A 22382-nucleotide genomic window follows, 5' to 3' on the forward strand; every position below is an offset into this window, starting at 1 on the left:
CGTAAATTCGTTGCCTCTGAGATATCGAATGGTTTCTATCATCTAGATTCTAGACCAATGATCACCACCCAAAGTCACGAAGTCGCCCAGTTAAGACCTATGGAAACTACAGTAGTAGTCGCCATGGTTTATTTTGCTCTCCTCTAGGAGAAACGATCACCTTTCCCTGCACGGTGAGCCGGAAGAGCTAAAAAGGGATACTGTTGATTCTCCCCCGACAGATTTAGAATCTTCGTTATTAAAACGGAGTTAACAATCTTTACTCTCTTGGGGCTTATTCTTAATTCCAAGTTGGGCAGTCATTCAAGAAACGTTTGACAGCATGTCGGTTACTATGCATAGCTTACACATAATGATTAAAAATTTATTTTGGCTTTAACTTGAAGTGGTGGTGAATGATTAAGGAAATGTATCTTAGATTGAAGAGCTCTTGAGTTGGCGAATTACTTGCCTGAATCATTAAAACATTGTATAGATACCAATAAAGTCACGGTAGGGGGAGAAAGAGAGAGATGGTTTTCCACTTTTCAACTTAAACGTGTTTTTGGGGAGGATTGAAACACTCGTTATATATTCAACGATCTTAAATGAAATGTTTAGTCTCATGCTGAGCAATATGTTTATTTCGCTTCCATAGTCTAATATACCTGCATATAGATCGTTTGCTTTGTATATAATAAACACGTTGATATGTCAGCTCCAGTTGATGTATGATAGTTATTCAACAGGTTTAATTGATTTTTCCTTTTGGCTTTTATTAATGCAATGTATGCTTTACAATTCAAGAGGGTATCAAACATTAGTTTCTTCTTTTATTGCCGGTTCACACATCTTTTAGTTCAGGGAGCAGCTTACTGAATGATCTAGTGTTTGGAAAAGTGGGAATTTTCATATTTTAGGGTATGTGGATGGTAAAACAACACGACAGCTGGACGGTTGCTAAGAGGCACGGTATATAATGTACTTAAAAATTAAAATGAAAAGTTAACAATGCCCTTGTAATCTAGACAATTCCCCAGTTGATTGGTGTAAAACACACAAAATATATATATATATATATTATATATATATATATATATATATATATATATATAAATATATAAATATATATATATATATATATATATATATATATATATATATATATATATATATATATATATATATATATATATATATATATATATATATATATATATATATATATATATATATATATAATCATGCTGACAGCTTCCGACGGCTAACATTGTAATTAAGTAAATCCTATTAAACAATGAGAGGATAATTATCACGTTAAACTATAATTCCTGCCTTGTTAAATTTTTGTTGTATTTCTCTGAACTGTCTCTTTTCAATCAAGAGTGTCTAACATTTTCATCTTCATGATCTCGTACACGCAAGATTTTTTGGTGAGTCGCTACGTACTTTACACTTTAATTAGTAGCCACGCACTTTACACATTAATGTTCAATTTCAACATAATTCTTAGCAATTAACCGAAAAATCTCTTTACCACTTTCGCATACTTTACTACAAACAAAATACCGTGTTAAAATTTTAGGTACAATACTGCACTAAGCACTGTGTTGGCATAAAGTGTATTTTTTGCATTTAATATTGGAATAGTGTAAGAAATACAAAGCCAGCATATTAATATTTATTAAATAAAAAATTGGGAAACTCCCTGAAAAAATATTTTTTAACAAAAGCATTAAGCATCAAACCAGACTGAAGTTCAAAGAAAATATGGCGATTATATATGACTACAGCATATGAAACAATTTATGCGTTCAACTCTGTAAATCAAGTATACAGTACACAAATATATATATATATATAAAAGTCTTTAAATTTAAACTGCTGACTCCTGGTTCAACAATTTGGTTGTAATATTTAACAATTTAAAATTGTAATAAATTACAATAGTTTTGGTAACTTCCAATAAATGTCATATAAAAGTGTAGAGAAATAACTCTTCCTCAAATACCCAATCCAATCTTAAAGCTGCTGGTCTGGCATCACCTCAGAAGGAAGTCCATTAACACTTGGTGACAAAGTGTGGTTCAGACACTGAATGACACCTTTTTAACATCTCTCTCTCTCTCTCTCTCTAATGACCGAGTCTTCAAAATTTTCCTACTTCCAATTCCTGATCAGTCAAAGGGAACAATAAACAAAATTCAACAACAGCAACAATGAAAATTATGTTACCAGAAAAACAACAAATAAACCTGTATTTTCTTCTCTCTGCATTTTAAGGACCAGTGTGAGCTGTATATTATTTTAAGAGCTTCCTAAAACAAAATACAGTAATTAAGTAAGAGTACACTAACTAAAACAAAGGATCTTGAAAAAAGAAAATAAATATCAAAAAGTTTCATTTGAGTGTACAATATAACTAAACAACTACAGTAGTTACCCATATGACATTAAAGGTTCAAAATGCTGAATATAAAATTTATTTTAGTCACCAACAAGAACAAGTTACTGTAATTCCTGACAGCAACTAAGATTCCAATCAAGACTGTGCCAAGTGGTAGACACTGTGATTCATTGCCTTTTCTTTTATCTTTTCGTGATTTGACTGAAAACCACCAAATTCATTAAACCGTCCTTCATCCAAAATAGTAATCAATGCCCTCTTGTTTTAAAGTCAAGTTTTTCCTTTCAGTTTATAATTTCAAAATGAAAACCATCAAAATCATTTTACAAACAAGGTTCAATGTAAGGCATTATTTACCGTCAAAGGAATAGAATATGAATATATTAAAGGTTGAAAAATGTCTTTTTTTTTTTTTTACTTCCCTTGTAATTATAAACCTCTGAACACAGTCTGTATTTAATATGCACATGCAGAATATAAAAGACTACACAAAGCAGTGCTTTTGATACTTAATATCAAATTTAATATTGCTCTAAAATGCATCTTACCACACTTCCTTTAATTAACTTTAAAAGTGCTGAAAAATCCTGTCAATTTATATAGAAAGTCTAGTACTGTACATGTACAATGCAACTCACTCTAAAAAGCCTTGCAAATACTAAATGATGAAAGGTGCAAAATATCTTATACACATACAGTAGTACCTGTACTTTACACACTAATGCAAAAATTACAAGAACTTGTGTAATTTAATTGATAAGGTATGCATTTTATTGTGCTACAGTATTTACAGTTAATGTAATCAACTACAATGTTAAGTGAATGTAAATATATTAATCTGATGATAGTGAAATACTAACAGTATGTACATCTAAATACTGTATTCAATAAAACTTGAACATAAATTTCATTACTGAATGTGCATATCCACAAGCTATTTACAATGTTACTCAGCTACACAGGCAGAGTAGCTCCTTGGAGAAGACAAACTCCACCCACAATTCTCATTAACACATGCAAGTAACAAAATCTGTAGTTTTAATTGTTCTCTTCAACTGGCATCATTTCTTCTTTTATGCAGAGATTTGACTCTCCAAAATTATTTGGATTTTGGACATTGAGGATCTCTGAGTCCACTCTAGAAAAAGTAGGATAATTTGCATTTTCAGGATTATCTGTATTCCACTTTGACATGTTTCCAGACCCAGTAGCTTCATTTTTTGATGATAAACTGTTCTTCATAGAATCTGAAGTTCCAGATGCTTGATTACCCGAGTTCTCATTCTGATTCTGGTTCACAAGGAAAGCCAAAGCTGGAGTAACAATGGAAGAGTTGATGCTATCAACTACATCAGCAAACTGTGTATCTTGTAGACTCTGATTTGAAGCTAGTGTTGTGATATTGTGCTCCTTTTTCAAGTGTTCTTTGAGCATCTGGGAATATGTGAAACTCTTAGAACATAAGGTGCAAACGTAAGGACGCTCTCCTGTATGTATTCTAGTATGACGACGCAGATCAGAGTTTTTGGCAAATCGCTTCCCACAGGTGTCACACTGGACATTCTTCTCCCCAGTATGAACCATAGTATGCTTCTTCAGCTTCCCACTTTCTGTGAATGCAGCATCACACACTACACATACATACGGACGCTCCCCTGTATGGAGACGTGTGTGCCTTGTAAGGTCACTCTTCTTAATAAATGCCTTTCCACATTCACAGCAAACAAAGTTTCTCTCTCCTGAATGCGTCTTCCTATGATTGGTCATATCACTCTTCTTGATGAATGTTTTGCCACAGTCTTGACACTCAAAGGGTCTCTCACCAGTGTGATGTCGTGTATGCACAATCAACTTTGACTTCTCTATGAAACCTGTTCCACACAAATTACACACAAAAGGCCGGTCTCCTGTATGAATCATGAGGTGACGTTTTAAATCGCTACTTTTAGTGAATGATTTCTCACAATATTTGCACTCAAAGGGTCTGCCAAGATAAGGCCGATCGCCCGTATATAACCCAAGTTTAGCTTTTTCTCCTGTATTACCAGCCATCTGTCGTCTATTGATATTCTGAACTGCAACACCAGTTTGTTTAGTTTCACTGCTATTTGGGACACTTTTGTTGAACTCAGTCAGGTCAAATATTCTCTCATCCAAATAAGGTGCTTCAATAGGGAACTGAAGTTTTAAATCTCCTGTGTCAGCTGGTCCTTTGTCCTCATGGGAAGCCATTCCAAGAATATTATCATCAATATAAACAGGTGTTTCTTCACTTTTTCCTAGAGATTCATGGGGTTTAACATCACAATTTTGATCAAGATCAGTACATCCCAGACCTCTCTTACCTTCAACATAAAGAGGCGAGTCTCTAGATAATAAAAAATGACTAACACTATTGTTCAAATGACAGTGTTTGTCATCATCTAATAAATGAAACGTTTTTTCTCTTTCTTCTGAGAGGGACTGGTTATGAAATGGAGAATCTTCAATGTCACTGTTCAAAGATACACCTGTGTCTTTTTCAGAAATTGTGCACTCCAAAGTTTGATCAAGTATCTGATGATCTACAAGCAAACGTTCTTTGTCGTGAACTTTCATGTGCCGATTAAGATCACTACTGCGACAAAACGCTTTGTCACACACTGAACACTCAAAAGGTTTACGGCCAGTATGGTCTCTTCCAACATGTATAATAAGTCTATTATTATCAGTAAAGCCTAAACCACATATTTCACACATGAAAGGGTGCTCGCCAGTATGAAGTTTGTTATGTCGGCGAAGATCATAATATTTCGGGAATGTCTTATTACATTCTTTACAGACGTAGACCTTCTCCATGTTAATCTGTTCCAACCTTAAAAAATGGTGTTTCCCACACCTCACCAGGCTCTACCTGCAATGACAAAATTAAACAAATTCAAACATATTACACTATTAACATACAATTTTAAATGTAAACTATAGCTCTTCCACATGCTTAAAAAATTAAATATATACTCCTATAGTTTCAATATCTTTTCCTGATGCAAAGCTTTCATCATCTATATATATCTTCAATATGACAAAAATTTTAATGCATCCATTTTTAACATGTAAGTCACTTTTGGGAGGGAAACTGCATATTTATAGTTTAGCTATTAGCCAAAGGTACCAAATAAGATTTTAATTGTTGCTAAAAAAAAAAAAAAAAAAAAAAAAAAAAAAAAAAAAAAAGTGGATGCTTCATGGAGTTCAGCTGTCAGTCAGGGAATATAGTACCTGAAATCTTGAAACATGACAATGGTATCTTTAAACAGGTGGTAGGCAGCATAGGGAGTGGGGAGGGTTGAGCTTCCCATTTGGGCTAATGATTACTCTATGTGAGTGCTAAGCACCCAAAAAGTCTTCTCTTTTCAATGAGAACGTTATGAATTGTTGACTGTCGTCACTACCCAGTATGATAGTGTAACTGATGCCACAACTCATTCCTTCTCTGGATGCATTGCTAGAACATACAGTTTTATTAACCTTGTGTTTTTTACAGAATTTTACGAGTGTTACTTTGTGTTTGCAGTTTTTCAAATCATGGCAGATAGTGGTGTTACTTGTGTCTCTGAGGGGCATGAAATTAGTATAAATAAGAGTGATGAAAGAAATAATATCTAGTGTTTTAAGGGGAAACTGGGACTATCTCATGGCCATAACATGTCTAAGAGTAGTTATGTCATGAAAAAATTTAGTATAGTATTGAAAATATGTATACTAGCTGTGATATGAATAAATTAGTAAAACATGAAAGACATGACCTCCACATACCAATCGATGTTTTGACAATGTTACTATGCCAGTCACAAAAGTCTTCATTAAAGAATACTTGGCCTGGGAGACAACAATGTCCAAACATTGTATCAGCAAAAGGTAATGAATTTGGTAACAGTTTAAACATCGTTGGAAACTACAGATGAGAGCAAGAGGACCCAGACCATCGTCTACATTTTTTATGGTGACAAAATTCATGCTGTATGTAAGAAGGGGTTCTCTTCAATTTTTGACACCATGGCCAAGCAGGTCCGAGTGGTAATGCAAAAACTAACATTTGGAATAACTACCGTGCCCTACGATGGGTTTTACAGATAATGGCAAATCACTAACCGAAACAGGTATATCTGATCTAGACATAAAGACTGTTGGTCTGGCTGCTTTATCAGCACCTTTTTTCATTAAATGCTTACACGTGCAGGGGCCTGGCAAATTTTATGTCACTTTCATAAAATTTGTGACATGAAAACTTGAATTTGACACACAAGAGGATTTTTAGGGGAAGTCTGAAGGGCTTCTAAAGCACTTGTGGAGTCTCTGAAAATTACAAATTTCTGTGGTAATATATTCTTAATAATTTCAACTACTGACCATATTGCAGAAAATTCTGCTGTGAAAACATATGCATTAGTAGTGGGGAAAGAAAAATGGTGCATTTCATTAAATGATACAGCAGCAAATACATACATCAAAAGATTTGGATCGCTTTGTATGGACTGGGTAATGTTGAAATCTGTGTCTTGTATGTTTTATTACATGCTCCTAAATATTTCCATCTTCAGTGACAGAACATGAAGCAAGAGAGTAACTGAGTATTTACGAACACCGCCATTACTATGCTGCAAGACTACTGTAGCAGGATTGTAGGGAAACCTTAACAGGACTGGTCTTTGAATTTCTCCAATGTATCTAGGTCTTTGGTGTGTTAATATTTCACAGAAGACAGTTGATTAAATCTATTAAATTATTCCTGTCAATTTTTTAAGTTAACTGAACTTGAATTTTTACAATTTTGAACGAGTGAATGAACGAATCATTTGTTTTTTGTTCGTTGCGAATTAGTCAAAGAACTTGTCTATGATCTTGTGATCATTTTTATAATGTGTTTAGTGGGTTAACAAATATGCAATTTGAAATTGCTGTTTCTACTGCATTTTTATATATCATGAAATTGATATTCTTCAGACAATCTTCTGTGAAGATTTAAAAAATCCGGTACACTCATAACAGCATATAATGCATCAATTAAGTGCTATGATGGGTTATGTCTTGGTAATTTACAACCTGTGATTTTTAGGGGCAATTAATTTAGTTTTAAAAACACTGTCCCACAGTAGTTCACCTGATAATTCTTCAAGTTCTTTAGATTACTAATATTTTTGATTCTCACATCTTAAATTCCGACTTGATATTTTTTGCTATTCTGAGATGGGATGAATTTCCCACAATAATTTTTTTACTACCATGCTTTACCATGGTCAGAAGCACCCAAATTAGACTCCCCCAGATATGTATACTTCCTGAGCTTACTCAAGGCTGAGTTCCTCGCTGGGTGAGCAGGTTCCATTCTCAGCTACCACTCTGTTGGTTGCGAGTTCGAATCTCCGACCGGCCAGTGAAGAACAAGAGGAATTTGTTTCTGGTGATAGAAATTCATTTCTCGCTATAATGTGGTTCAGATTCCACAATAAGCTGTAGGTCCCGCTGCTAGGTAACCAATTGGTTCTTAGCCACGTAAAAATAAATCTAATCCTTCAGGCCAGCCCTAGGAGAGCTGTTAATCAGCTCAGTGGTCTGGTTAAACTAAGATATACTTAACTTTTACTCAAGGCTGATATGCTTTTCTTATTAAAAACCTACACCTCTTCAAAGACCAGCTTATTCATCTCAATGCATTTCATTAATTTCTTTCTCCAGCCTACTGAGAAAGCTCATACTGAACATTTTAACTTCTCTTACAATGGTGTGAGCTTCCTTTGCATTTCATATCAATTATGGTTTTGTTCAACCTGTGGAGTGCACAAGTAAAAAAATAACATTTTCTCCAGCAGTTTTCCTACATGAGGTACAGTTCCCCCATACGTACTTGCAGTTTTTTCTATGAAGTAGGCATAATTTTCATTCACTGAAAACAGTAGAAACTGAGACTGAATCAGTAGCTCATATTCTATGCTGATAAAATGTCTGGATGTCCAGTTCAATTTATAATAATTCACAAAACCATACAAAAGTAATACATATCAAAGTGTGAGAGGGAGAGAGAGACTTACCTGCGCAGATAAATATTAACACTAAAATGCCTTCCATGGGAATTTGTGTTGTTTTCACTTTCCCTAATATTGAAAAAAAAAGAGCACCAGCTCTATTCCAAGGGGAGGAAAACTGAAGAAAAGTCTTCATAAACCATTGCTGGCATCTGTAAAAGAAATTGAGTTCCATTAACAGAAGTCTTCCCATTTTCAATAAGCATTTATTCTAAAACACTTCAACAATGAAAAACTATTGTTTTACGATAAAGCTTGCACTACTACAGTAGCCAACTACATACAAGCCATGCAACATAAATTGAGATCACATTCTTTGTGCTTGAAACTGGTTTATCTTCCTGCAAGACTTGGCTGTTCTTTCTTTGCACTGAATTCCACAAACATACGGAAAGAGTTGATCGATTTGATTTAATTTTGTATTAAAGACAAATGCTAAGATTATCAATGGCAAACATACATTACGGTACTTGCTAATGTACCGTAATTTACACAAATAAAAAAAAAATTATTCGTGCTCTTTATGCATTCACTGAATCTATCAATATTTTTCTTCCTTACAAAAAAAGTTTATTAAAAAAAATTACATAAAATGAATAAAAGATTACATGATATGAAAATGAAGCCTCTTCAACTAACAGTGTCTGGCTCAATTTGAAAACATAATCTCCAAAAATTCTGCATGGAGGATGATTTTCTTTCTAACTCTAGCACTCCAGAGTGGAAACTTAATTCCCAAGCCCCCAAGACTAGGACCTTTAATTGGGGGAGGGCTGCAGAATCAAATAGTTATTCAACTTGGGTATTATAGCTGTTCAGCCAATTGTAGGTCACCATAGGGCAGTTTCCTAATCTCTTTGCATGCAAAGAGGTACTCCTAAACAGGCTGTCTGCCTTTGTATTGTCAAGGATATTGTGACTGTAACTTCTGCACCAAATAATACAAAGATGAATGAATGTTACTCTACCATGATGTTCCCTCTCTAGATTAATTGGGTAACATGACCAAATAACTTGGGAAGTTCTACACCCTCTTTGGGGATGAATTATGTCCTATGAAAATCAAATTAAAGTCTGTGTCAACCAACACAGTATAAATAATTATAAAAAAAAAGATTACTATAAACACCAAATCTATTGTGTTTTAAAGTTTCCATTTAAAAACAAATAAATATACATACAGAAATCATTTAAGTTGGAAAAAGAATACTGTATATTGAATAAATATATGGGATCTTCTAAGGCTTTTCCAATAATTTACTTATGATTAAGCAACTGCCTTGGTCCCCATAACATAATGTATAGTTTTTTAAGGGCTAATGTCCATTTACTTTAGGACATGAGCTATGGTAATTACTGTTCATCACGCTGGCCATCAAAGCTCAACATTCTACAGACTATGACACTGTTGAAAAGGGGAGCAAAAGCACTTAAATGTTAAAAGCAGTAATTGGGGGAAGGAATCCCCTCAAGTCACAATCAGAATTATTATTATAAGCCTCTTTACTCCTCTTTCTTTGGGATTTTGTATACTATATTCTGGTGAGTTCATGGATGACCAGCTCCTCTGCTGCCTATCTTAATTTACCAGTTACCTAGGATGGTCAAGGCTTTTCTGTTTTTTGTCTCCATGAAGTCTCCATGAAGGCACTTTCAGCTGTTCAACTCTATTGGTCCATCTATCACGCTTCACCCTCCAATTCATTTTAATTTTCTTCCTTCAGAATTCCAAATGTCATTTACCCATTTTTGTCATTTATATATTTAGCCCATTTCACATCTTTTCCAGCTTCCTGAATATTTTCCCATGCCCATCAAGCAAGGGGATAAATCCCATTACCTCACTTCCTATTTAATTACAAGCTTTCTTTCTTAACTGGTACATGATGACAATATGATGCTAGGCAAAATGAAAGCACTGGATACAAGACGGTACTGAAGACCCAAAAGGAAAATAACAATGATACCCGGCAAAAAGTTGGTACTGCTGAAAACAGTTACTTTGAACAGCCCTCAACTATGACTTTTATGATGGTATTGAAAAGTAAAGAATGCCAAGGAGAATTATAAAAATGAATGATAAAAACCACCCGCTTTTACTTATTCTATCACCAATTTTTTTCAAAGATGCAGCTCCATTATCTACATGTCATTCCAAAAAGAGATCACGCACTGTATCTGGTACACTATAACACTTTAGATAATTTGCTCCCAAAAGATATGATAGATAAAATGAGAGGGAGCAAACAAGGATGGCAACAGATAAACTTTCATGCTTGTGGTAATATATCTCCCTCAAACTATAATGGGGTCATCTACATACAGTACAAACTTAACATAAATTTAAAAACAAAATTTAAATTACCATTAGGCTACCACTGGTCCAGTGGCCAGGATAAACTAACTCTTAAGACGATACTCATTCCTGCAAATAAAAAAAAAAATTATTTTCACAACTCTTATTTTATAAATACTGTATACAACTTATATAACATTCCGCATCTAATTTCATGGATCATTACTTACAAACGAATCTGCTTAAGCTACATCTCTGAAAGTGTATATATTTCACGTTTTTGGAAATGAACAATAAAATACTGCTGAGGCAGACAGGTACTCAACCATAAGTGATGGGTTTCAATAACTTCATCATGCATAACATGTGCATTTTAACATTTGCAGTCTTCCCACATCATCATACCGAGTAATTTTAACCAATTTAAATATGGCTAATTAGAAGTCATGTGGTATGTTATACTCATGGTATAATAAATAACCACCTAGTTCTTATAAGCATTTAAATGACATTTTAAATACAAAGTCTGCTTGGCAGAGTTGTAGGGCCCTGGGGCTCAGGGTTGCTCCTAAAGCAAGAAGGGGTTGCTCAAATGGGGAAACATTTGGAGAAACATATGTCTCCTGCAAGAGACCTCATGACAGAAGGCAGTTTAGTCCTGTATAACCCATAATTGTGTGTTGGATATACTCTTCCTAGTCCCCTCCCAGTCATCAACCAGGAGAGTTTGCCTAGAGTGCAACCACCTGTTCCCTACCTGACTCCAGTGTGTACTTCGGCGAAGATGTTCCTCTCAAAAGAGGGAATACTGATGGAATGGAACTCAATAATTCCACTTCAACCTCCAGACTTACACCAGGTTTAGGTACTTTGGCCAAGGTACTGACCTTGCCCGGAATGGAGCTCAGGTGGCTACACAACTTATGGGACAACCACCACAGGTCCTGAAGTAAAGTGTTCTGGACTTGTGGGCGGCATCACTTGGGTATAATGAGGAACAAGAAGTTTGTTATGCAAGACACCTGCCCTCATTACCTGGAAAACCACAAGTTCAACTGAACAGGGAAGGGGAGACTAAAGACCCTGGCTTCAACAGCCCTCCTAGAGGAAGGGAAGTAGCCTCTTCCTCGGACAAAGTGATGGTCCAATGAACCCATATGAAGCCAAAAGAAGAGTTCCATGATAACTCTTTCCAGCAATACTAATGAAAGTTGAAATCAATTCACACCCAAGGAATGGAAAACTTAAAATAGTACTGAAAAGGGCAAGCCAGCAAAGCAGTATCTCATCTGGATTGCCACCTTAGAATTGGAGGGAAGAATCAAGGAAATTCAATCTCTTGTCAAATTGAGACAAATCCTTAGATACCTATCCTGATGAGGAATGACGGAATGAGAGCAATCCCTGCCGTATCGAAAGCCAAATGTGATAGAGCTAGCCACAGAACTTCTCTGATTATATATGCTGAAGCCAGGAAAGGACAGTCTAAGTGGAAAGACTGTCCAATGCCAGAACAGAGGCTTGAAAGATACCCTTGTAAAGCTTAAAGCATCAAGAACCTAAATCCTTCAAGACCAAAATTCCAAAGAGATGAAGACTGTTCAACTCTTATTAACCTAGACAACGCCACTGAAGAGGAGAGAGAGACCTAAGCTAATCAGTTAAATGACAGTAAAGGCAAACCACAGCTTTTATGTCAGACACTGAAAGTGACCTGACTCACCACGGTAAAAATGGGAAGTCTACAACCTGCCGAGTACAACTCAGAGCAGAGAGATACCTTCTCCCATGACATTAATCATAGAAGAATGATCATCCCCTTGATGCACGTTTGCTGAAAAAATGTATAAGATATAACAAAACCTTTGGTAACCTACTAGAAAGATTATTTCTCACAGGAACCACTGGAGAATTTCAGCATTATGTTGCAGGAAGTATGCTTTTGAGAGTGAAGCAAAGAAGGGGGGAATGTGAAACAATTTTCACCTCTCCTTAAAGAAGTTTGGGAGAGGGAAACGTACACAACCAGAGTGTCCTATAAGTGATGCAACTTACTTCCATCACCACTCAGAACACTGAGCATGAAAACAGAAAACCAGAGTGGTTTGCATTAACAACAATGGTCAAAGCCACATAAACCTCAATTCAAGCTTGGAAATTGGAAAACTATAACTTATGGTGTGTCACATTTTCTGGCACCTTTTTTACTGGTGCCAGCACAGCTTAAACAATGTTTGTTTATGCAGGAAAAACAGTGAAGAAAAGTTGACATAATACATTTCCACCAACAGACAGCAATATAAATTAAATCAACATAATATGATTAACCTGTGCTACAGAAACCCTAGGAGAAGCCCACTCTTGCTTAACACATACACATGCTTATCCTTTCAAGAAACATAATGTGAATTCTGTGCCAACTCTCAAATCCTCGATATTGGGACATTCTGTTACTTCAAATTCTGGATATCCTCAGTTAACTCGCACAAACCACTCATTTCATGTCACCCAGTTATTATAAAGTATTCTATAAGACTCCATTCATGAGTTACCATGACTACACATGACATCCATCAAAGATCAGAACACTTCTCATTTATCAACTATCTAATATGCAGGGTTACACTACGATTCTAAATATTTATGGAACCACAATCCAAGACATCTGAATTTCTATCCACAATCAGTTCTTGCTGCTGCTCTCTAATTCCACATCCAAAGCTTTACAACTCAAATTTACACAATGTTAAGCATCTTTTCTAATCTGGCTTGTAAAACTGATACACTTCACAAAAAATCTGGAGTATTATTCTATCAATTCAAGATTACCAACATGGTTGAGCTAACCATAAACATAATTACTGAACTTCCATTCTTTCTCAAAACGACATTACCTAACACTAAAAGCAGGTCAGCACATGAAAACAGTCACATCATAGGGGTATGTTACATACCCCATAGTAGAGTTAAATATTCTGAGCATAACAACTAATGAAAGGTTTCCCATTAACAACTGTTGAAAAATTTACTTGAAACATTCACTTTCTGAATCAGGCTATGATTACTGTACATCAAGCTGTTTAAGTTGGGCAGAAAAAAAACAAATTTAGGTTAAATTACGTATATTTTCCACTCTGGTTGACCTAACGAGGGTATGCTATTTAAAAATGGATTGTATTAATGTTATGGTTAAATGCCTACAGCTAGCCTAGGCTAGCACTGAGAATGTAAGAATGCAAGAATAAAAATTATCAGGTGCAGCCACTGACAATATACTAGCTGGCAAAGTTCCTTAGATAATTCACAATCTAGGTTACAGCACACATTTTGGTGCTACTAAGAATACCTCTTATTACAAGCCAAAAGAAATGGCTTATGTAATATGGCAAGATACTGACTTTCAAGCAGTCTGCAGAAACTCAAAACACGTAGGTGTTTTGAGTCTCGGATGAAATACTATATATTACAGTACCTTTAACGGGTATGTTAGTGGCAGAATTGGTAGGCTGGCTTCTCTTTATGCCACCTATGAGATATCAGTCTCAAAATACTGACACTTTCTTTTTTCAGATGATCATGAACTGGTCTCGAGCCAAAAGCAGCTGATATTGAACATTACTGCCAACAGAATAAAAACACTAAGATTAGGCTGCATAATTTCTTGTTTGCTCAAACATAACACCTTAAAACCAGATAATGTTGATCTTGGCCTAATTATTAAAAATAAATCTTACATGTTACCACCAGTATAGTGGTTAGTGTCTTGGTATTCTACTTGGAAGTCAGGAGTTTGAGCCTTCCCAAAGGGTCTTGGAAAACCACTGACTCTATAGGCTATCACAGTCAGTTACTGCCGTAGCATGAGGTCTGTGCTGGGGAGTTGGGGGAACTGGCTGACGTTTGCCTGAGCATCTTAGGGGTGCTGGAGAACTGAAACCAAGCAACTTCAATTGTTAACTTTATGTGTCCAGATATACTACAAGCTGATCTTGCCTTGTCATGTCTGGTAGACAGAGAATGCTGGTTAACCACCAGCTCTGTTTTTCAATCTAAATATGGTTAACACAAGACCATTAACTAAAAAGGCAAAAAATTCAAAATAAAATGTCAATAATGCACTACAAACTGATATCTCACGTGTCAAATGAGATCACCCAGTACCAGTTACTTTAATAATCTAGCCTACTTTGTAGTTATAGGTGTTCCATGAAGCTTCATCCAAATCACACAAAATACCTGTGATTTGAGCTTCAATGGACCACTCTTTAACCTTTGTGCCTAAGGTTACACCAAGTGATTAACAAAATATTTTCATTTCGGCTATGCTAGCCGCAGTGGTAGGCCCTAACTACTGCCTAACCTGAAAGGTACGTATAGCCACTCAGCTGGGCAAGCCTAAGCAAAAGGAGAGGGAAAACCTAGTCTAAGGGATTATGACTAGCCTAACATATCAAAAGACCCATGGAATTAAATTAAATGGCAACCGAGGCCTAACATGCAACGATAAACTAAGCTAACTGAACTGTCATGAGTTGATACTCTACGGTTACGGCGCACTGACTGGGGAATAATACACGATGGAGAAGTGTTATAATGACCTATGTTAATCTACGACATCCTCACACTAGGGGCAGTAAATGGACGGGTTCTGCCTGTCAACAGGAGACTGTCAACAATGAAGATGACAGTAAAAATGAACCCCTTTATACCGGTTGTAAAATGTCAATGGAGACAGGTGATCGGGTGGGGGACCCTTCCATATTAATTTGACTGCTCTACGTTTACCTACGGGTTAGGAGACCGAGCAAATGAAACGAGGAGGCTTACCAATATGACAGACATGGCAACGGTTGCAAATACAATTTTGCATTTGCTTGCAATGATGGTCAGCTTTTCAGTCATGTAAGCTGTTGTTGTTTTAACAATGGACCAGAAAAACAGTACGCGTCCGAACACGCCCGCTGCCACATTCGTTTATCTCTGATTTTTTCTCGTAATGTTTCGCTAAAATTCGCCCAGAATAAGTGAATAAAAGTCAAATGCATATCTAAACATCATCACAGAATAATTTTAGTGTAAATTATTATCTATTTTACCTTGAAAAACTAGTTATTAGAAATTAACTTTATATTACAAGAATTGGGCAGTTTTCTGCTTTCGCCTTATCATATCCATGTAAGCCTTCATAGAAAACGGAATTTAATACTTCATGAAGAGTAATAAATTATTGTGACTGTTATTCATCAGTTTATCACGTTTACTTTAAGTAACTAAACATTCGTTTTGATGCTCAATGTAACACCTAAATTCTTAGTAAAATACGAAAAGTGACTGTATAGTTTTAAAATCTATTGACGTTGATTATCATTTCATTGCATGATAAACACGATATAATCTCATGGATGTGAGACAATAGTACGCTTCAATCAATACCGATACAAACCATTTCGCTTGTTTGGTGTTAAGACATATCATAGAGCAGACTTTTTAGTTATGTAACATGATAAAGACAATTCGTAAATTACATGTTTTCTGGTAATTATGCGTAAAAAAGTGAACTCTCATTAGCATTACCCTGCTGAATAAAATTACCCATGTGTATGCATATTGCCTCATAAATTGTTACTAAATAACATTTCTGGTTGATGAAAGCTGAAGGCAAAAAATCATAACCGTGGTGCACTGAGACAAAACTGCAACTCTGTCAGAAGATTATATGAGGAAATGAAATAGCATTATCTATCAATTCATATCAAAAAAAAGTTTCCCAAATAGATTAATATGCCATTCCTTGAGTACTCTTGGAGATGAACTTTATAATATAAGTAAAGACAAGATTTTAGTTTCCAGTAACTATCAAGACAGTATAAATATACATGTTTCAGGTCTTGTTCAACCATTATTGATTTTGTGTGTGTGTGTGTCAGGTGCATCCCAGGACCTTTATCTTTTTGAGAAAATTCTCTCTTCCCTTCAATGGCAATTGAGTTGTAGTCTGCGAAGGTGGAAATCTAGCACGAGTTTCCTGTACCCTGTTGTCATGATGCCAATTCGTCTCTGAAACGCCCCAGGAAACTGGCTGAATGCAAAAATATTGATTGCCATAAAATTTTATGTACTTCATAGTTTTTTATGGTTTTTTAGAGCAAAGGCTTTTTATAATTCACATACAATTTTGATTTACAGCAAGCATTACAGAGGAATTAAGAACACGAAATCATACAAAACAGACGTGGATATAGCACTTAACATGAAAACAAAAGAATGGCTGTCCGAAGGGTAACAGAATTAATGAAACATCAATAATAAGAAAACTGTGCTATGTAAATACATTCAAATCACGTCTTGAATTCCTGGCATGAGCTACGTGGTAAACTTCAGACGGACTATCACCAAGTTGATTTTGTGATCATAGGCAGCCAGTAGCCAAGCCATTCGGTCAGTAAATGTTTGACCTATGAAAGCTAGCCACTCAAGGGCCCGTGGGACGAGCTTCTATGGGAGCCCCAAGGAGCTCAAGAAGAACATTTCCCCAACAAAGCCTAAACGGCATTGATAAACAGCTCAGCTTAGTGTCAACAAGATTACTTCTGCACGCCATCTTTTGTTGATATTGCCACAGACTATGCATCCCAGGCAAGTGAAAGAGTGGAGGTGATTACGAATGACTGACTGAAGCTTTGTTATACTGAAAGGACAGATGAGTGTCAACAGAGCATTTACAATAAGATCAACTTTTCTACAAAACCTGTGAAAAGAGCAGTGTTAGGTGATAAATTCTCTAGTACCATATAAGGGTCTGAAGAATGTGCAAAGGCATTGCTTATATTTATCATTTTCAGTGGCCTACATGTGCCAGTGACATGAAAGACAGCAAAAGCTGGATTACATAATGCTTCCCTCAAACAGGAAGTACAATAAAATTTTTAGAAGTTCAACTGCATTGGTAAATTTATAGTAAAGTGTGAATTACTTAATTTATCCGAGTCTAAATGTGTTGGTGGTGTGTACCATGCTGTGATGAGGGTGAATAAGTGTCACTGTAACTTCATAGGAAACAGTAGCAGCCGCAAAAACTTGCCATAAGCAACAGAGAGATGGCCTTGAATATGCTCGTGGATCCCATAAGTGCCCTGCATTCAGTACCAAATGTTATGTTAAATACGTGATAAGACAGGTAATTTTCTCACTATCGCGAGAGCAGACCAAGATATAATTTGCGCTATTTCGGTAATACTAAAGCATATGGTAATGAGGCAGATAGAGCTTGGGCATTACAAGTTGGTGACAAAAATGCAGCCAATAAGTCCTATTGTTTAGATAGGAACGGAACTAAATTGGGTGCTGAAGCCCCAGTACCTGGAGGCATACAAACGTCTATGCTCACAATTGTTGTGAGACATCTGCATCCCCCGAATGATAATTTGCAGTATGTAGCAGGCAGGATAATGCAAGTGTTAGGCAGTCAGGTGTTCGAAGTCTAATTGACAAGTACGCTAACCACTGAGGAAATATTCCTGGTTGACTTGGAATGCTCATATTACATCAAAAAGGTATATGCAGCACATTATATACCAGTTGCTAAAATCAAGGCTGATATTCTTGAGAAACCAAGAACTGCACCCATAAACTCCGTAAAGGACAATGTCCCTCAACAAATCAATGGTTGCTGGAACAAATTTCAGGAACAACATCCATTACCACACAAAACCTCTTGTCAGTAATGGGGGGCAGCTTCTCCCTCTGCACCTCTGACCAGATGCAACCCAGCATGTGTATCACACACCTATCTCTGCTTCTCCATATTGTGAAGAAGCAAAAAGACATAGCAGTAAGGGCGTGTAATTGAGAATTTTAAGGCAGGTACCTGTAGGGGTGAGCAGTGAGTAGTGCATGAAAAGTGGTAACTGGCAAAAGGAGTGACTACAAAGACATACCATTGACTCTCAGACACATAATGCCTGGTGTAAGCATGAAATGCATCACTTGTTCGACCCATTTGATATGATATCCAGCAGACCAAACCACATCTTCTAAACACCAATGGATGCCAATTGGAGATTTCACCAAGTTGAACTTAATAAAAAAAAAGTTGTCAACTCATCCCATGGAGTTGCTACAGAATGTGTAGCCAATAGTGTTGTATGATACTAACGTGCAAGATATGTTCTGGCACATGTATGATTTTCTTGAAACTGGTGAGAAAATTGGTACCGCCTTGCATCCCTATAAATTTCAATTCTGCCAGAGAGAAGTTAATTTCATGGGAAACCACTTGACAACAGATAATGCCTACAACTCAGGACCTTTGGCCTATGGTGCACCAGTCATTAAATGGCATTAGAGGATGATTTGATCTAGTCCATCTTGATGGACTCGGGTATAGATGGTTTCGGTTTTGTAATACTACAACAGTGTTGTATGCATCACCAGAATCTCTTTTCTGCTGCACTGGTACTTGAAGAGTGGTATTGTGTGTCAGCAGACACTTTGCGACCAAAAAGATGAATTATGCTTCAGTCAAAGTGAAAACCTTTGTAGTGGTGTGTGTTTGAGAGAGGAGTGGCTGTTTTCATCAGGATGCCAAATTTCGTGTTAGTGGATCAAGTTATGTAGAGATGAAAAAAGACTCAAAGGAATGAAAGACCCTCATTGTTTAATGTAGAGGAAAAGTCTTAAATATACATTTTTAGCTAGATTTACTCCAGGTGAGAGAAATAATGCTTCCAGCACGTTATCACAGTATCCTGCGCTCAGTTTCACACCAGCGGATGAAGGACACCAGACAGCGGAGGTGTTGGCAACAACCACTCTGCTATTATTAGGTCATCTGTCATCAGTGACATCATTGTTCTTGATAACGACTCCACTGAAGTAGTAACGAGTGATGACCAGGAGAGGCAACTACTGCACAGCAAATTTTGTAATAATTCATGCCAAGAATCAGAAATTTGTCAGAATCTGATCTAAAACCACTCCTCCTCAGTGAGCACTAATCACTCACAACAGAGATCACCTACGCAGTAGACCAAGGACACACGTATTGTAGTGCCCCTAAATTTGAAGAAAGAATGGAAGGAACCCTCCATGCAGGCCATCAAGGTCTTGACTCGATGTCCTTAGGGTCTGGCAGGTGCAGATGAAAATAATCAACTGCAGAAATCAAAACATACTAACCCTGGCCTAGGATGTTCTGCATTTGCAAAATGCTGTGACAAGTACAGTATACCTTGATTTTGTGAGTGCCTTTTTTTCGGAATTCTGTGACAGCTTACACGTTACCTAGTTCTGGAATATTCTCCAAATATGAAACACTGTAACTTTGTACATCTTACTTAATACTTAGAATGCTCTGCACATCCAGAATGTTGTAACAGCTTACATCTTGCTAACTCTCATAATGCTCAGCAAATGTAAAATGCTGTGGTAGTATACACCTTGCCAGCTCAAGGGATGGATGTTCTGCACATGCCCAATGTTGTGACAATATGCATCTTGCTAGTTTTGGGAATGTTCTGGGTTGCAAAAATTTCACACCGAAGGGTGTTAGACAATAAGCGTTAAAACCAACCCATTAAAGAACGGATGCTTATTAGATTTAAATTCTTTCCCACAAACCAGATGTTGTGTTAAGTTCAGTCACTATTCTCCACTGTTCCCGCGTAGCTAGAAACGGATTTCAGCAAAGTTCACGAAGGACTTCTAAGAATCAACCAAAACACGAACATCGGTAAAAACACCAGACATTCAGTTTTCGTTTGAAATGTTTCAGCTACTTAAAACCTTTTTCGTCATAGTTGTTTTCTCGGTATCCAGGAGTTTAAGAAATTTTTCTTTAATTTCTCTTCACCTGCCTCAGTTTATTAAACTGTAAGTCTATAAATGATAAGACACTATAAGACAACAAATGAAGGTTAAGTACCAAAATAATTTAAGGCGTTGGAGTAGTAGATGGTACTGTGATTGGCCAATTAATTTCTATCCTTATATTGAGATTATTTGAGGAAAATTCAGATGGACATTATTGGAATTATAAAATAAAATACAGTGTCGCATTCAGTAAAAACGACAGCTTGGTCTCATTATGAAATGAGCATGGCCTCTAACCTTGAGATGTAAACTGTAGATTTGAACCAGTGAGCTGGCTTAGCCATTCCATCGAGACAAGGGCCATCCGTTGCCCTGGAAACACTGGTCATAGACTAGAGTCTATTCCTTCCAGTATTGGCCAACATAAGCAGTGATTAGAAAGCAGAACTGAGATGAGATTTGGCTTAAGATTACATGACTTCCAAGGAGGCATCACCCCTCCTTCATTGCTCCTGATCGCTCACCTGACCACTAAGAATCTGCTCCTGTTCCCCAGGAGCTGAAGCAGGTATACCTGGCTGTGTGTTAAAGGAAACTTTCAGATCTTCACATTGCTAAAGCCAACATCTGTTTGAGTTGTTTTTCCCTATCAGATAGGGGGAAGTTAGGATTTGCATAAGGGTGACATAAGGCCAAGAACCGCAGGGAGGAAATGAAGAACGCAAACTAGTCTAGAGAGTGAAGTTAAACGAAGATCAAGAAGAGATAAGAGAAAATATTTGGACAAAGTCCACATGATATTTCATGAAATATCCACGGGCGAACAGAAAAAAAGAAAAATACTTGTCAAAAGACAGTGTGGGTGGGCGGAAGATTTATTGTAAGGTCATGAGTAAGAGATTGGAGGATAAGTTGTTTGATAGACCAGAAGCTGACGAAGAGCTTAATGTGTTTATGAGTAACTTCAGTTTTTGAAGTGGCATCAGTAATAAAGAAACCTATGAGATGGAAAACACCATCATGTGACTGAATTCCTCCAGAGAAGATTTTAGCTGAAACTGAAATGACCCCTCGTATACCAACAAGACTGTTTAGCAGAATATGGAATGAGGAAACAGTGCCAGATGATTGGGAAAATATTCAGTCTGCTTATCACCAGTATGCTGGAGAAAGGAACTGGTAAAAAGCAAGAGTTACTCCGATCAAACATTTGTGTTAAGACAAATTGTGAAGTAGTGTATTCCGTTAAAAAAAAAAAATAAACCTTCTGACGGGATGGCTTTTGCTGATAAGATGGCATTTGACAGCGTCAATAGACCAGTAATACAGAAGGTCTTATGTCACTAAGGCATTCTCTTTAAATGTGCAGAACTGTCGGAAATTTTCCATAAATGAAGTAGCCTGAGATAGAAGAGAAGGTTTATGTTGGAGGAGTGGTAGAAAGTTGACAGGCTCAGAATATGCTGAAGAGGCTGACACTTTGGTTGTTGAAGTGAATGAATCATAAATCTAGAGAGATGGAACTCATAATAAATCTAAGAAAACTGAAATAGTGATGGCAGAGTTTGCACATAGGGATGAAATGACATTAGATGGAGAAAGGGCTGATGATGGTGAATCTTTCAAATACTCAGGAACAATGATATCCCATTAAGGATCCCTTTAGTTAGACTTTAGTTAGAAGCTAAAAAAGGCAAATCAAACATTTGGCAGATTGAACAAGATTTAGAAATCGAATAGACTGAAACTGAATAAGAAAGTAAGGTTACACTTGAGTACAATCCATATTTCGATACTGGCATGAATCTTAGTATGACAATGAGACCAT

At 36.5% G+C, this 22382-nt stretch overlaps 1 protein-coding gene across 2 annotated transcripts; it reads right to left on the minus strand.

The window, feature by feature from the left end:
* Positions 1-1648: 1648 nt before the first annotated feature.
* LOC136843410 (zinc finger protein ZFP2-like) lies at positions 1649-15766 on the minus strand. Of its 2 annotated transcripts, none has more exons than XM_067111791.1 (4): positions 15572-15766; positions 10814-10873; positions 8455-8600; positions 1649-5279 (listed from the first exon to the last, which is right to left on the minus strand). In XM_067111791.1, exon 4 carries the CDS (start codon positions 5222-5224, stop codon positions 3425-3427), a length of 1800 nt encoding a protein of 599 aa, XP_066967892.1. In that variant the 5' UTR covers positions 5225-5279; positions 8455-8600; positions 10814-10873; positions 15572-15766; the 3' UTR covers positions 1649-3424. The 2 variants fall into 2 exon arrangements, with proteins under 2 accessions (XP_066967892.1, XP_066967893.1); XM_067111792.1 differs by lacking the exon at positions 15572-15766 and adding an exon at positions 14479-14502.
* Positions 15767-22382: the final 6616 nt, after the last annotated feature.

Source organism: Macrobrachium rosenbergii, chromosome 11, assembly GCF_040412425.1.
Source record: "Macrobrachium rosenbergii isolate ZJJX-2024 chromosome 11, ASM4041242v1, whole genome shotgun sequence".
NCBI lineage: Eukaryota > Metazoa > Arthropoda > Malacostraca > Decapoda > Palaemonidae > Macrobrachium > Macrobrachium rosenbergii.